We start from the raw sequence: 15,339 nt of genomic DNA on the forward strand, positions 1-15,339 counted from the left end.
CCCACTGCAAATGTCCCCTCTGCCCTGCTTTCTTTCATCCCTGTCTGAATAACCCCTGACACGCACGCACGCACACACACACACACACACTGCTGGAACCATCAAGGGATAAATATGTCCACCTGCCTTGCCCCATGGCCCTGCCTGGGACTTGTATAAGGAGGTGCAGAGGCATTCTTAATTTTTTTGTATAGAATTTTGCCTTTCCCCTTTTGGCAGGAACATGAACGTAACTGGCTTTCATTTAATTTTTTTCAACATTAAGATTGCGTTCTGAATTTTTTTTTGGCACTTGCATGTTTATCCTTTGCGAGAGCTCCTTGTGAGGAGGGGTCGACTGTCCAACCACTTTAGGAATTGTTGATCTGTGAGGGTGAATAACGGGGTCTCCTTGTAGCTCTCAGCAGCCTTAACAAACTATAGCTCCCATAAATCTTTTTTTTTTGGGGGGGAGCCGTTTAAAAGTGGCATTTTACAGCACGTGATGTACCGTACGTTACATGAGCTATCTTTTTGAGCTGGCATCAAACAAAATAAAATAAGGGACTGGTGTAGGGGGGCAGCTCGATATCCTGCACTTACGATTCAGGAACCCCTTGATTTGCTGGATGAGGTCCCGCAGTTCCTTGTTGGAGCGCTCCAGCCGGGCTTTGGTGGCATTGGCGTTGTCCAGCGCGGCCTGTGCCCTCTGCTTCGCCTCACCTGCCCTTGCCTTTGCCTCGGCCACCTGCAAAGGACACAGCAGGTCCCCTGGTCAGCCAGCAGGGGGAAGCAGAGGCCTAGGGATGCAGGGAGCATTGCATTCCAGGAACAGAGCCAGAGCTAACTGTTTACTGCCTTGAGAACCATGCCCAGGCCTTCGTGCTGCTGGTCTTTCCGATGAAATGAAATATGTTCAAATGGAAAAGCTCTCATGGGTTACCTTGCCTATAACACTGAGCTCTGCGGCTCTCCCCTGGTGGCTTACCTGGCGCAGCAGGACATCCACGTCAGCCACAGCGCGGCGCAGCTCCCCTTCAGCGTGGCGGGCTCGATCCAGCGCGTTGTCGGCCGTGGCCACGGCCCCATTGCAGTTGAGGCCCCCGCAGTGGCGCCTGCCGTCTTCGTCACGGCAACCAGCCCCTCCGCAGGGGCTGCTGGAGCAGGGGGCGTCCCCTGGAGCACCGCACACCTAGAGGAGAGAGCTGTGATGGCCTGGGATTCGGACTCGGAGGCTGAACCTGAGGAATCCCAGCCTGCACAGGAGTCCCCGCCTCCAGAACCAGCTGAGCCGGGGCTGGGGCTTGAGCCTGAAGGGTCCTCACCTGTGCTGGATCCTCAGGTGCAGGCACCAGCTGAGTCTGCTCTGGCCCCTGAGGTGATGGAGGACCCATTGCCTGCAGGTGCTCCACTCTCAGCCCCGTCAGGGGAAGCTGAGGTTGCCTCTGGGTCCAGTAACCCTCCAGCCTCTTCTGAGCTGCAGAGGCTCAGGACAGAGAGGCGGAAGGAACTAAGTTCCCGCAGGAGGAGTGCTCGCCTCCAGGCCAGGAGAGGCGAGTCACCCGTGGACCGGGGCCGCCCTAAGCCTCGGGGCAGATAAAAGCCAGCCAGCCCCAGTCCCAGGTTGCGGGAGCAACATTGTTGGTAGCCAGTTCCTGCCTGCACCCTGTCCTGCTCTTCTGCCAGAGTTCCTGACTTCACCCGACTCCCTGCCTTGGACCCTGCTTAAGCTTTGACGGACAGCCTCCATACCACACCCTCAACCTCGGACTGGACTCGGACCTCGCCGCACGGTTAACCCTCGGGACCAGCACAAGAGTGTTGAAGGAAGCATGAAGAAACTCGCCAGCAGTAAATCACATGAAATAAGTTTTTTTTAAAAAACAACCAGGATTGGCACGGGAGAGTCTGGCCCAATCGGCGCAACAGCTCTTCTTCAGTAGGTCTTGCCCCTATGGAGCAGTTGCGGAGATGAAGGGCCCTGCCTCCCCGCAGCTGCCTAAGTCCTCCAGGGTTTCCCCTAAGCAATCTGAGGCTACGCTTGTGTGACTACATGATGCTGATTTCTCCTCCGCCCTCTTCATGCCTCTCCTGGTACTGAGAGACCAGGAAGGGAGGAGAGCTTGTCACAGCAGGAAGGCCTCTTCACCAGCCAGACTCCTCTCTGCCTCTTGGTCTCCCTCATCTCACAGTCCTGCTCCCACTTCTACCTCTGATCCTGGACTTCTTTCTGCCACAGACTCCCTCCACTCACTGAACCCTCTTCCCTCTTCAGCTTCTGACAACCTCCTCCCAGTCTTCGAGAGCCAATGTGGTGTAGCGGTTAAGAGCGGTAGTCTCGTAATCTGGTGAACCGGGTTCGCTTCCCCGCTCCTCCACATGCAGCTGCTGGGTGACCTTGGGCCAGTCACACTTCTGTGAAGTCTCTCAGCCTCACTCACCTCACAGAGTGTTTGTTGTGGGGGAGGAAGGGAAAGGAGAATGTTAGCCGCTTGGAGACTCCTTAAAGGGAGTGAAAGGTGGGATATCAAATCCAAACTCTTCTTCTGCTTCTTCTTCTCCCTCTGACCACTCATTGTCATCTCACCACCAGTCCCTGGGCTCTGAGTCGTCTTCCCTTGGGGGTTCCCCAGCTAATTCCCCCCTCACCATTCCTCTGTGTCCAACCAGTCCCTGACACTCGCCTGCTGTCAAAATGTTTCCTTCCTCGCTCCGGCCACTTTTGCCTCTGGCTCTGCCCAACCACTGGCATGTCGGCTTCAGACGCTTGCTCAGAACAGAATGTGGCCCTCGAGAGGCGGGAAAAGGTTCCTCGCCTTTGCTCCGTGTGGTTCACACAGAAGACGTGCGTGTCGAAGTACCACAGTATAACATTTCGCAGTAAAATACCAACAGAACATTAAGCAGAAACTTAGCAGCGCAGTCTGAAAAGTTCTGGAGCTCGCCTTTCCCCTCAACCAAGACCTGACTGGCTACCTCAGGGATGCAGGGAGACTGTGACCACTGTCTCACTAGTCCCCCTGGACGGAGCCGACAAGAGCTGGAAGTCTGGCAGTATTTGGAAGGTCTCTGGTTCCCCATCTCTGGCTCTTACATGCTTTAAAAGGTAAAGGGACCCCTGACCATTAGGTCCAGTCGTGACCGACTCTGGGGTTGCGGTGCTCATCTCGCTCTATTGGCCGAGGGAGCCGGCGTACAGCTTCCGGGTCATGTGGCCAGCATGACTAAGCCGCTTCTGGCAAACCAGAGCAGCGCACGGAAACGCCGTTTACCTTCCCGCCAGAGTGGTACCTATTTATCTACTTGCACTTTGTCGTGCTTTTGAACTGCTAGGTTGGCAGGAGCTGGGACCGAGCAACAGGAGCTCACCCCGTCGCAGGGTTTCAAACCGCCGACCTTCTGATCAGCAAGTCCTAGGCTCTATGGTTTAACCCACAGTGCCACCCGCGTCCCTTACATGCTTTACTTTGCGATAATTTCCTTCCCAGCTTCCCCACCCACCTTCTCATTGATCCGATGCAGGCTCAGCCCTCGAACCCGTGTGGACAGGTCGGTCAGGGCTCGCCGGTTGGCTGCATTCTGCCGATTGAAAGCGTCCCTCCGGGCTGCCATCAGGTTCTCCGTGCGTCGCCGGGATGCGGCCGATTGGCCGACGGGGCTGGAGAAACCCACCGTGGAAGCGTTGGCCCGGTGCTCCGCTTCCCGCGATTGGACAAAGGACTGGCGGACGCTGTCATAGGCTCCTGCCGGGGGAAGTGGGGGCGGGATTAAAGAACAGGACTATGAGGCCCTTGCTGGGCATCTCTTCTGCTAGACCAGGCTTCCTCAACCTCAGCCCTCCAGATGTTTTTTTGGCCTACAACTCCCATGATCCCTAGCTAGCAGGACCAGTGGTCAGGGATGATGGGAATTGTAGTCTCAAACCATCTAGGGGGCCGAGGTTGAGGAAGTCTGTGCTAGACCTATGGGAAACCCCCATAATAATATATATCAAATCAAATCCATTTATTGTGAGGACCATGCCTGTGCACAAACATCAACACTACAATAGTTAAAAATATTAAAATTCATTACATAATAATATATATGTCGTCCATCTGACTGGGTTGCCCAGCCACTCTGGGCGGCTCCCAGTGAAATATAAAAACAGAATAAAACATTAAAAACTTCCTTATACAAGCCTGGCCTCCACTCTGGCTCATGAGCAGAGGCTGCAAGTCAAAAGGTTAATTCTACGTTTGACGAAAGGGCTGGGTAAAAATGGGGGGTGGGGGGAGTATGTTTCTTGCGTCACTTTGGACACGCACTTACCCAGCACATTGGCATTCTTGAGCGCCTCCAGCTGGCGCGCAAGGTCTGCCAGGCTGAGGTTCAGGGCCCGAGCGCCGCGTTCCAGCGTGCCTAGAGCATGGTTGGCGTTGAAGTTCCTGTCCTGGGTGGCCGTCAGCAACCCTTCCAGGCTGGTCAGCGTTTCCGTGACATCGGCAATCTCCTGCCTGGTGAGAGGACGTGAGTGAGAAGCGGGAGGAAGAAGAAGAGAAGAGTTTGGATTTGATATCCCGCCTTTCCCTCCCTTTAAGGAGTCTCCAAGCGGCTAACATTCTCCTTTCCCTTCCTCCCCCACAACAAACACTCTGTGAGGTGAGTGAGGCTGAGAGACTTCAGAGAAGTGTGACTGGCCCAAGGTCACCCAGCAGCTGCGTGTGGAGGAGCAGGGATGCGAACCCGGTTCACCAGATTACGAGACTAAAAACCAATACACCACACTGGCTCCACATACTATGCCTTTGTATATCCAGTAGCAGAGGGAAAATTAGCTGAATTAGGGCCTATAATGCCAGCATGGGATGGTAATGGTTGGCAATGTCTTGAGGGTCAATGAAATGAACACATGGAATGGCTCCATCTATTATGCGAGGGTCAATGAAATGAACACATGGAATGGCTCCATCTATTATGAAATTACAGCTGAAGTATTATGAACACCATCACTCAAAACACCATTTTGGCCGGCCACATATCCCAAGGGTAGTAGTGGATTTTGTGCATCGGCAGGGTATTGTATTGGGTTACCTTTGAGGTTCCCTCCACCTCTATGATTCTATGGGTTTTTTGTGTGTGTGTTTTTATAAACAGACAGCATTTTTAGTGAGTGTTGGTGACAACTGCAGCAAAGTTCAAGTGTGTATGTGTGACCTGTAGCCCTTCAGATGCGAATGAACTACAACCCATAGTCAATGCTGCAAGTTAGGAGTCCCAAACGCATCTACGAGCCACCCATTCCTCACCCATTCTAGCCCAAGGTCACCCAGCAGCTGCATGTGGAGGAGCGGGGAATCGAACCCAGTTCACCAGATTACAAGGCCACCGCTCTTAACCACTACACCACACTGGCTCTCAGTGGGGAGGGAGGTACATTGCCACCCAGGACTAAACTACCCACTGCTCCTCTTCAGAGAAATTAAATTAATAACCTTTTCTAAAAAAAACAAAAAATCAGAGGCCTTTCTTTTAGGAATTCTAGGTGCTGAAATCCCAAGGGAGCAGGAAAACTATTTATGTATGCAGCCACAGCTGCACGGATGTTATTGGCCCACAGATAGAAAGAAGATAAAGCCCATACCAGAGAAAAATGGCAGATTAAGTTGATGGATTATGCCGAAATGGCTAAAGACCTAGAAGAATCAGAAATCAGGAAGACCAAAATTTTAATAAGGAATGGGGGAAATTTATAACCTACCTTAAAAACCATTGTATAAACAGTTAAAATCGTTAGTAGGATTGGAATAGGGACGCGGGTGGGACTGTGGGTTCAACCACTGAGCCTCTTGGGCTTGCCGATCAGAAGGTTGGCGGATCGAATCCCCGCGACGGGGTGAGCTCCTGTTGCTCTGTCCCTGCTCCTGCCAACCTAGCAGTTCGAAAGCACATCAAAGTGCAAGTAGATAAATAGGTATCGCTCCGGCGGGAAGGTAAACGGTGTTTCCATGCGCTGCTCTGGTTCTCCAGAAGCGGCTTAGGCATGCTGGCCACATGACCCGGAAGCTGTACACCGGCTCCCTCGGCCAATAAAGCAAGATGAGCGCTGCAACCCCAGAGTCGGCCGCGACTGGACCTAATGGTCAGGGGTCCCTTTACCCTTTTTCTTTAGGATTGGAATAGCACTTGTCGTTTAATGGTGAGTTTTGGACACAATGGAGATGTAAAAGATGTGGGTTATTGTGATGGGATGGTGAGCTGCTTGTGCGTAAAATCCTAGTCCCTCAGAGTTTGGCTAAGTCCACAAACCTCTGTCTGTGACGGAGCTCCTTAAGCATGGCTCCATCAGTCGCTCGTTGAATCGGACAGTGGGCGTTTACGGAACTTCTTCCAGCATAAAAGCTCCTTAACGGAAACGCGTCTTCTGGACTCTCGGCGTGACAGTTTCCGGCGAGGAGTGGGTGTCCCTACAGGAGGTCCTGAAACCTCCCCACTGTTTTCGCTTGAAGTGTCTCTGAGCCCTCCCTCCGACTCACTTTCCCTTGGAACTCCACTTCTCCCCCTGCTGGTCCCCTCCTCAGCTGAATGGTCTCTCTCACCCTCCGTGAGCCCTTTCACCTCCTGCGTCTCAGATGGCAGTTCCCTGACATCCACCTCCCCTCCAGGGCCCCCTTCACCCCCTTCCCTCCCCTCCTCTGCGGGAGGCGAGGGAGCAAAACCCCTGAAGGAACCTCCCTCATCTTCCGAAGTTTCGAACACTTCCCTCCACCTCTTGCTGTTTCCGGTTTCCAAGTACTCCTCCTCATCGGAGTCTGTTCCTCCTTCCAACTCCGATTCCCTGAATCCTTCCAGTTCCTCCTCATCGTCGGTGGTGCCAAAGTACTCCCTCCGGAACCTCGCTACTGGCTGAGGTTTCCTGGGGAACCTTTGGTGGAACGTTTCGATCAAGATCTCGTCACGGACCTCCTCTGCCGTCACCCAGGTGTTTTCCGACTCCGGTTCCCCTTCCCACGCGACCAAATACTCCACCTGATTACCCTTCCACCTGGAGTCGATGATTTCCGCCACATGGTTGCTGCTTTCCCTTTCTTCTATGGCTGGCCCCCTTGTGGATACCCCTTCACCTTCCCCCCTATATGGTGACAGTAATGACCTGTGGAATACTGGGTGCAGTTTCATGTGGTTCGGTAACCGGAGTCTGAAAGCCACTGGGTTGACCTGTTGGATGACCTCAAATGGTCCCAATCTTTTGGGTCTCAATTTCTTGCAACCCCCCTTGAACGGCAACCCTTGGGTTGATAGCCAGACCTGACTCCCCACCCTAATGGTTTCACCTTCCCTTCTGCTCTTGTCTGCCTGCCTCTTATATTCTTCTTTGGCCCTTTCTAAGTTGAGTTGGAGTTGACGATGGATCGCTTCCATTTCTTCTACAAAATGTTCAGCGGCCGGGACACTCCATCTCTCCCCTCCTCCCCCTGGAAACGCCCTGGGGTGGCACCCATAATTAGCCAAAAAGGGGCTCATCCCGGTGGACACATTCTCTGCATTATTGTAAGCAAATTCCGCTAGCGCCAACTTTTCGACCCAATCGTTCTCTCTGTCATTGACATAACACCTCAGGTATTGTTGAAGGATACCGTTTGCCCTCTCCGCCTGCCCATTGGTCTCAGGGTGCCTGGCAGTCGAAAAGTTGACCTCTACGTGCAACAAGCTCATAAGTTTCCTCCAGAATCTGGACGTGAACTGTTTCCCTCTGTCGGAGACCACCCTCAAGGGGGCGCCATGCAGCCTAAAAATATGTTCTACAAACAATTTCGCTGTCTCTTCCGCCGTGACTGCATGTGAGCAAGCTACAAAGTGACCCATCTTAGTTAACAGGTCTACTACGACTAGTATGGCGGTTTTCCCCTGGGATTTAGGCAGATCAGTCATAAAATCTATCGATACCGCCTCCCACGGTCGTTCTGGTGTGGGTAACGGTTCTAATAACCCCGCTGGTGCCCGCCTTTCTCCTTTGGCTCTCTGGCATTGGTCACACCTTCTCACATACTCCCGTACATCCTCCCTCACCTTGGGCCACCAAAACTCCCTGGTCACCAACCACATGGTCTTGTGTTGCCCAAAATGCCCCGCTGTGGGATTGTCGTGCAGCTGTTTGAGTACTCTCCCCCTCAATTCCCCTTCGGGTATATATAGTGCCCCTTTGTAATACAATGCCCCGTTTCTTTCTTCAAAACCTCCGGGGTCTTCTCCCTCTCTCCTTAAACCTCTGAGCTTATCCTGGGCGTATTCATCATTTACCGTTCCCTCTACCAGTTCTCTTTGCCCCACCCAGGCCGCCCCACACACCCAGTGGTCCTCTGGGATAATATGTCTCTCTTCAGGCGCTCCCTCCCCCTCCAAATATTCAGGTTTGCGAGAGAGAGCGTCCGCTCTGATGTTTTCTGGACCTGGCACATAGCAGATTTCAAAATGGAATTTGGAGAACTCCTGGGCCCATCTCACTTGTCGTTGGTTGAGCACTCGTGCCGTTCTCCAATACTCCAAATTCTTGTGGTCCGTACACACTTGCACCTTATGCTGTGCGCCAATTAGTAAGTGTCTCCATCTCCGGAACGCTTCATGAATGGCGAGTAGTTCTCGATCATATACGGTGTAGTTCCTCTCGGATTTGTTCAGCTTACGCGAAAAGAAGGCACACAGTCTCCATTCCGACTTATTGCTCCCTGGCTGAAGCAGCACCGCCCCCACCGCCCGGTCTGAGGCATCAGTTTCCACTCTCATGGGTTTTTGTAAATCCACATGCAGGAGCTGTTCTTCCGAAGCGAATGCCCTTTTCAATTCCTCAAATGCTTGCTCCGCCTCCGCCGTCCAAACGAATTTCTTCTTGCTGCTTAGACAGTCCGTGATGGGAGCCGTTAAGTGGGCAAAGTTCTTGATGAATTTACGGTAAAAGTTCCCAAACCCTAAGAACCTTTGCACATCCTTTTTCGTTTTCGGTGTCTTCCATTCCAGCACCGCCTGGACCTTGCCTGGATCCATGGCTAATCCCTTGTCTGATAAGCGGTACCCCAGGAATTCCACCTCCTTGGTGTGAAACTGACACTTCTCCAATTTCACCCACAGCTGGTTTGCTTGTAGCTGGCTCAGCACTTCCCTGACATCCTTTACATGCTGCTCCTCATTCTCTGAATATATCAGCACGTCATCGAGGAAGGCCACGCAATTCTTGTAGAGCAAAGGTCCCAGGACATGGTTCATGAGCGATTGAAAACATGCTGAGCCTCCTTGTAATCCGAAGGGCATAACGAGATATTCAAAAGCCCCCAAAGGGGTGAACATGGTGGTTTTCCATTCATCCCCTTTCTTTATTCGTATCAGGTTGTATGCCCCTCTCAGGTCCAGTTTCGTGAATATCTTTCCCTTCCTCACCCTGGTCAAAATGTCATCAATCCTGGGCATGGGGAAAGTCACTGGTTCTGACACGGCATTTAGCCGCCGGTAGTCCACTACAAGCCTGGGTTTATCCGTGTTTTTTTTGTCCACAAAAAACACTGGGCTCCCCCCCACCGCTCTGGACTCTCTGATGAAGCCCCTCTTCAGGTTTTTATCAATAAACTCCCTTAACTCCTGCATTTCCCTGTCTGACATGGCGTACAGCTTGCTCACGGGGAGCTGGGCCCCAGGGACCAGGTTAATTTGGCAGTCAAAGTCTCTATGCGGTGGTAGTTTATCTGCTTCCCTTTCGCTGAAGACCTTGCTTAGGTCAGCGTATTGTTTGGGCACCTTCCCTTTGTCCGCCACTTCCGTCCCTGCTAGAAAGGCTTTTGCCCCTTGTGCCACCTTTCCCTCTCTGCAGTGTTCCAGGCAATGTGCTGACCCAAAGGAGACCACTCTCTGATGCCAGCCCACTAGCGGGTCATGCAACGCTAGCCAGCTCATTCCCAAAATGACGGGAGCCCCTCCCAGGGTGGCCACATTGAACGCTATCCTTTCGGTGTGCCTGGCCACCCTCATAACCATTGGGACGGTCTGTAGGCTAACTTCTCCTCCCAACAGCTCCCTCCCATCGATCGTGGTCACCTGCAGGGGGTTGCTTAAAGGGAGTGTCTGTATCTGGTGTTCAGCTGCAAACTCCTTACTCATAAAATTACAGGAGCTGCCTGAGTCCAACAGCGCCTTTGTCTTTAGTGGGTATCCGTTTGCCAGCTCTAGCAACACCTCTATTACTAGGGCTGGTCTTGGAGGTTCCGGAGTGGGCACTTTTACTGCTCCTTGGCCTGGCTGCAGTGCCCTGACGGTGGCAGCCAGGCGTTGGCTTTTACTGGCTCCTGGACTCCCTCCTCCTTCCCCCCAACAGCTCCTGCCATCCCTTGCCATTCCTTTCTTTGCGGGCAGACTCTGGCAAAGTGACCTGGCTGCTGGCAGAGATAACATTTATTGGCGCTCTTTCCCTCCTTCTTCCTCCCTTCACTGGGATTTGAAACTGCGCGCGCGCGCGCTGTTCCAACTTCCATCGGCTCTCCTGGCGGGAAACTTGGCTCTGGAATCTCTGGAATGCGGAAATCCCTCCAACGCTCTCCTTTCCCCTCCCGCTTCTCCAAGGCTCTTGCCTCCTGGCGCGCTCCAATGGTCAGCGCTGATTTGGTCAGCTGGTCCATAGACTCCGCCCTGGGCGCCCGGGAAAGTTCGTCTTTCACTGCCGAAGAAAGCCCTTCTTCAAAGAGCATTTGAATGGGTTCCGCCGATAGGTCCCATCCCAATTTATGTATCAACATTGTAAACTCAGTCCAGTACTCACGAACCGATCGGCTCCCCTGTTTGCAAGCCATCAATTGTCTGCGCACCAGTCCCTGTTCAATCTCGCTGGAAAACATCAAATCCATGGCGCGAAAAAACTTCCTCGTGTCCTTCAGCATTTCACTATTCCCTGCCATCAGGGGTCTAACCCAGTCTCTCGCCCCCCCTTCGAGATGGCCAATCACAAACGCCACTCGCGATGCCTCGTCGGGAAAGTCGTTAAACTGCAGTTCGAGCGCATACTGCATCTCTGTCCTAAAGGCTTGGTAGTTCCTGGGGTCCCCCCCAAACTTCTGCACCAATCCTGGCATCTTTCTTGCTAGTGTAGCGCCTTCTGCCTTTTCTGCATCCTGCGCCCTCCTTTCTTCTAGCCTCGCCGTTTGCAGTGCTAGCTGGACTTCCAACACCCTGTACCTTTCTTCCAGGCTTGGACCCTCTCCAGCTCCTCCTGCTCCCCCGGCTCCGGCTGGGTTGCTCATGATGCCTCTCTGCACAAGCTGCTTTCAGGGACTGTCCGATTGCTGTGATGGGATGGTGAGCTGCTTGTGCGTAAAATCCTAGTCCCTCAGAGTTTGGCTAAGTCCACAAACCTCTGTCTGTGACGGAGCGCCTTAAGCATGGCTCCATCAGTCGCTCGTTGAATCGGACAGTGGGCGTTTACGGAACTTCTTCCAGCATAAAAGCTCCTTAACGGAAACGCGTCTTCTGGACTCTCGGCGTGACAGTTTCCGGCGAGGAGTGGGTGTCCCTACAGGAGGTCCTGAAACCTCCCCACTGTTTTCGCTTGAAGTGTCTCTGAGCCCTCCCTCCGACTCACTTTCCCTTGGAACTCCACTTCTCCCCCTGCTGGTCCCCTCCTCAGCTGAATGGTCTCTCTCACCCTCCGTGAGCCCTTTCACCTCCTGCGTCTCAGATGGCAGTTCCCTGACAGTTATCATAAAAGATGCAGGAGGAAACGATTAATGATAGGACCCACAAAGTGGAGGGAAGTCCTAGAGATTCTTTGGGAATCTTGTGTCTATGTTGTACGTTCAATATGTGAAGGTAAAGTTTTAATCTGAGAAACTTGCAAATAAAAAAAATGTAAAAAGAGAGAGAGGGAGAGGGAGAATCCCATCTCCCAAAACAAACTATGGTACCTGGGATTCCAAACAAAAAACAAAAATTGAATGCAGCAGCTCAGTTCCTACCCTGCCTACCCACTGCTCCTAGGCTCCAGCCAGGTCCGTTTCCTCTGCACATGTACGGGTACCAAGGACTCCTTTTACTCACCGCAGCGAATCCATATTCTGCAAGAGGTGGGTGATTGCACTGGCGGTGGCGTTGCGGGCATTGACGATGGCCTGGACCGCACTCAGCTTGTCCTGGAGTCGGCGGAAGGTGCCCTCAAACGCCCCAGTGAGGCCCGTCTGCTGAAGCTGCCGGGCACGTTGCGCCAGGCTGCGGGTGCGAGCGGCCAAATCCTGCACAATGCGGTCCCAGTCCCCAAAGCACTGGTGGCACGGCTGGCAGGCGGGGAACTCGCCGGCAAAACCTCGGGAGCACTGGTCGCAGCGCACGCCCGAGACCCCTGGGAGGCAGGAGCAGTGCCCAGTGATGCGGTGGCATTGCAGCTTCTCGATCCCACGCGGGTCACAATCGCAGGCTGCCCGCAACATAAGAAGAGAAGAAGAGTTTGGATTTGATATCCCGCTTTATCACTACCCGAAGGAGTCTCCAAGCGGCTAACATTCTCCTTTCCCTTCCTCCCCCACAACAAACACTCTGTGAGGTGAGTGAGGCTCTGAAGTGTGACTAGGCCCAAGGTCACCCAGCAGCTGCATGTGGAAGAGCGGAGATGCGAACCCAGTTCACCAGATTACGAGTCTACAGCTCTTAACCACTACACCACACTGGCTCTCTGTGAGCAGTGAGATGGCAGAGATTGATACCCAGGGTCTGACTGCGTATAAGGGCACTACACCACACTGGCTCTCCAAAAACGCCGTAAAGGAGAGAGAGAGAGAGTTATTCCTTTGCACGTGGCATCTTCCAAGCGCTTCAACCTGCGTAAAGGGCTCCCCCACCTCCAAGGAAACCACACAACTCTTTGTAGACCACTTTTTTTAACAAAATCATTTTATTTTTTAAAATTTTCCCATTTTTCTGGCCCATGTAGGGCCAGTCTGGAAAATTAGCCTTGGTGAAGACTTGACGTTTTCATCCCCCAAAAAGTTTTTGATTTGAGTTTCCATTGTAATGAGGCTGTATTTTAATATTTTAATGTTGTATTTTAATCTTGTTTTTAAGTTGTGTTTTGGTCAATTTGTTTTTGTATCGGGTGTTAGCTGCCCTGAGTCCGGTCTTGGCTGGGGAGGGCAGGGTATAATAATAATAATAATAATAATAATAATAATAATAATAATAATAATAATAATAATAAAAATATCTAATCATAATACTTCAATTAAAAAATAATAAATATATATATAAAAGATCAAATTATAGTCCAAATTGTATTTATTAATTTCTTGGGGCTCCCCATGGTCTGGATCTCTGGAGCATCTCTCCACATCTTAATCCTGCTTATCCTTGTTGTTTACATATTTTCCACATCTCGATATTAACGCTTGGTAATGTAGACCACATTTTCCAAGCTGCATGGAATTGCCGGGGATAAAGGTACCCAGTTCATAGCCCAGTTCATGCAGATGCTGGGAGTGGAACTGTGCATTTCGTCCACCCGCCATCCTGCTATGAATGCCGAGTTGGAGAAAACTGACATGACTTTACAGCAATATTTGTGCCGTCATGTCAGCGACCAGCACGGCAACTGGGTGTCCCTCCTTCCTGTAGCAGAGTTCTCCTACAACAATGTGCTCTGTCTCTCCAACCAACAACCCCTTTCTTTGCCAACTAGGGATACACCCTCACACCTTTCCAGAAAGCCTGGCCGAAGAAACAAATCCCTTAATAGTCTGAACCCAGGGTCTCCAAATCGCTCTTTGTAAAAAACACATTCTCCTAGCTCTGCCTATTTAAATGCCATTCCTATTATTTCACCATGTGTGCTAGTAGAGTGCGATCTAGTATTAAATCACCCACTCCAAATGGCTTCATAACAGAATCAAGAAGCTGAGTTGATCTCAAACGTCGTTGCTTGAAATATTAGGTAAAGCTAAAGGGGACCCCTGACCGTTAGGTCCAGTTGTGGCCGACTCTGGGGTTGCGGCGCTCATCTCGCTTTACTGGCCAAGGGAGCTGGTGTACAGCTTCCAGGTCATGTGGCCAGCATGACTAAGCCGCTTCTGGCAAACCAGAGCAGCACACGGAAACGCAGTTTACCTTCCCGCTGGAGCGGTACCTATTTATCTACTTGCACTTTGACATGGTTTCAAACTGCTAGGTTGGCAGGAGCAGGGACAGAGCAAGCAGAGCTCAGCCCGCCGCGGGGATTCAAACCATCGACCTTCTGATCGGCAAGTCCTAGGCTCTGTGGTTTAACCCACAGCGCCACCCACATCCCGCTTGAAATATTAACTGGCTTCTAAGATTTCCCCCATCTTGATTACCCTCACACTTTCAGGCATATTGGTAAGAGATTGGACACCCAGGCTTTTAGTGAGTCGTGTCCTTCAGCGAGTGGACTAGGCAGAAAAACGCCAATTTGGGCAGGAAGTGAGAGTCAGATGAAGTGCTGGATGTTTAGCTGGCGAGTTGGCCGAAACTGGGATGCAAATGTCAGCCTTTGAGAATCTAATGCTGGATTAATTGGTTGTGCTGCCTGCTTCAGAAGCCAGTTTGCTTCCAGTAGGCTGTCCTTGTACATGATCAAATTTTGTTGTTGTTGTTGTTTAGTCGTTTAGTCGTGTCCGACTCTTCGTGACCCCATGGACCAGAGCACGCCAGGCACTCCTGTCTTTCACTGCCTCCCGCAGTTTGGTCAGACTCATGTTTGATCAAATAAACGATCAAATAAATATCACAAAAGGCGCAGGAAGCCTCCAGTGCATTGTAATTTACCAGGAGACTCTCAATGAAGTAGGGGGATTCTCCTTTCTTAAACAACGGCTTGGACTCAAGAGTTCCTCCTGTGCAAGCAGAAGGAACCCAATTCTGGAGCATCTCTTGACCCTTAGGAAGTGTCATTTTGGGGGAGAGAGGTGAAAGGGGCTGAAATGTGAAATAGGGGTAAACCCCTTGAGCAAACATAATTTAATTCATAGTTCTCGGAATCCAAACCATCACCTTCATGGGTGAAATATACTCAGAGTCGCGAAGTGATTTCATGCTCTTTATTCACCTCATAGTGGTGAGGAGGAATGAATGAAAGTCCCCTCAAAGTATCTGCTTTATATACATTATTTACACAATGGGCTGCACATGATTGGCTAATTCTGGAATTCTACTGTAAGCCAATCAGGTTGTGGATTCACTTCTATCTGGGGCATGATTGGGTAGTTCCTGCCAACCAATCATACTGCTGCATTGTTCTAGGACCAATCAGACTGCTGCATTCTGAATCCTATTGTTCTAGGACCAATCAGACTGCTGCCTTTTGGATCCTATTGTTCTAGGACCAATCAGACTGCTGCAGTTTGG

General features: G+C 51.6%; 1 protein-coding gene across 1 annotated transcript in view; it reads right to left on the minus strand.

The window, feature by feature from the left end:
• Positions 1 to 15,339, minus strand: part of LAMB2 (laminin subunit beta 2) — a 69,826-nt gene that overhangs the window by 12,889 nt on the left and 41,598 nt on the right. Inside the window, exons 24-28 of the mRNA XM_053378455.1 lie at positions 12,031 to 12,403; positions 4,291 to 4,475; positions 3,481 to 3,722; positions 968 to 1,171; positions 583 to 727 (exon numbers count right to left, since the gene is read on the minus strand). Coding sequence (XP_053234430.1) covers positions 583 to 727; positions 968 to 1,171; positions 3,481 to 3,722; positions 4,291 to 4,475; positions 12,031 to 12,403 — 1,149 coding nt within the window. The remainder of the gene's footprint in view (positions 1 to 582; positions 728 to 967; positions 1,172 to 3,480; positions 3,723 to 4,290; positions 4,476 to 12,030; positions 12,404 to 15,339) is intronic.

The sequence above is a fragment of the Podarcis raffonei genome, chromosome 2, assembly GCF_027172205.1.
Source record: "Podarcis raffonei isolate rPodRaf1 chromosome 2, rPodRaf1.pri, whole genome shotgun sequence".
Classification (NCBI taxonomy): domain Eukaryota; kingdom Metazoa; phylum Chordata; class Lepidosauria; order Squamata; family Lacertidae; genus Podarcis; species Podarcis raffonei.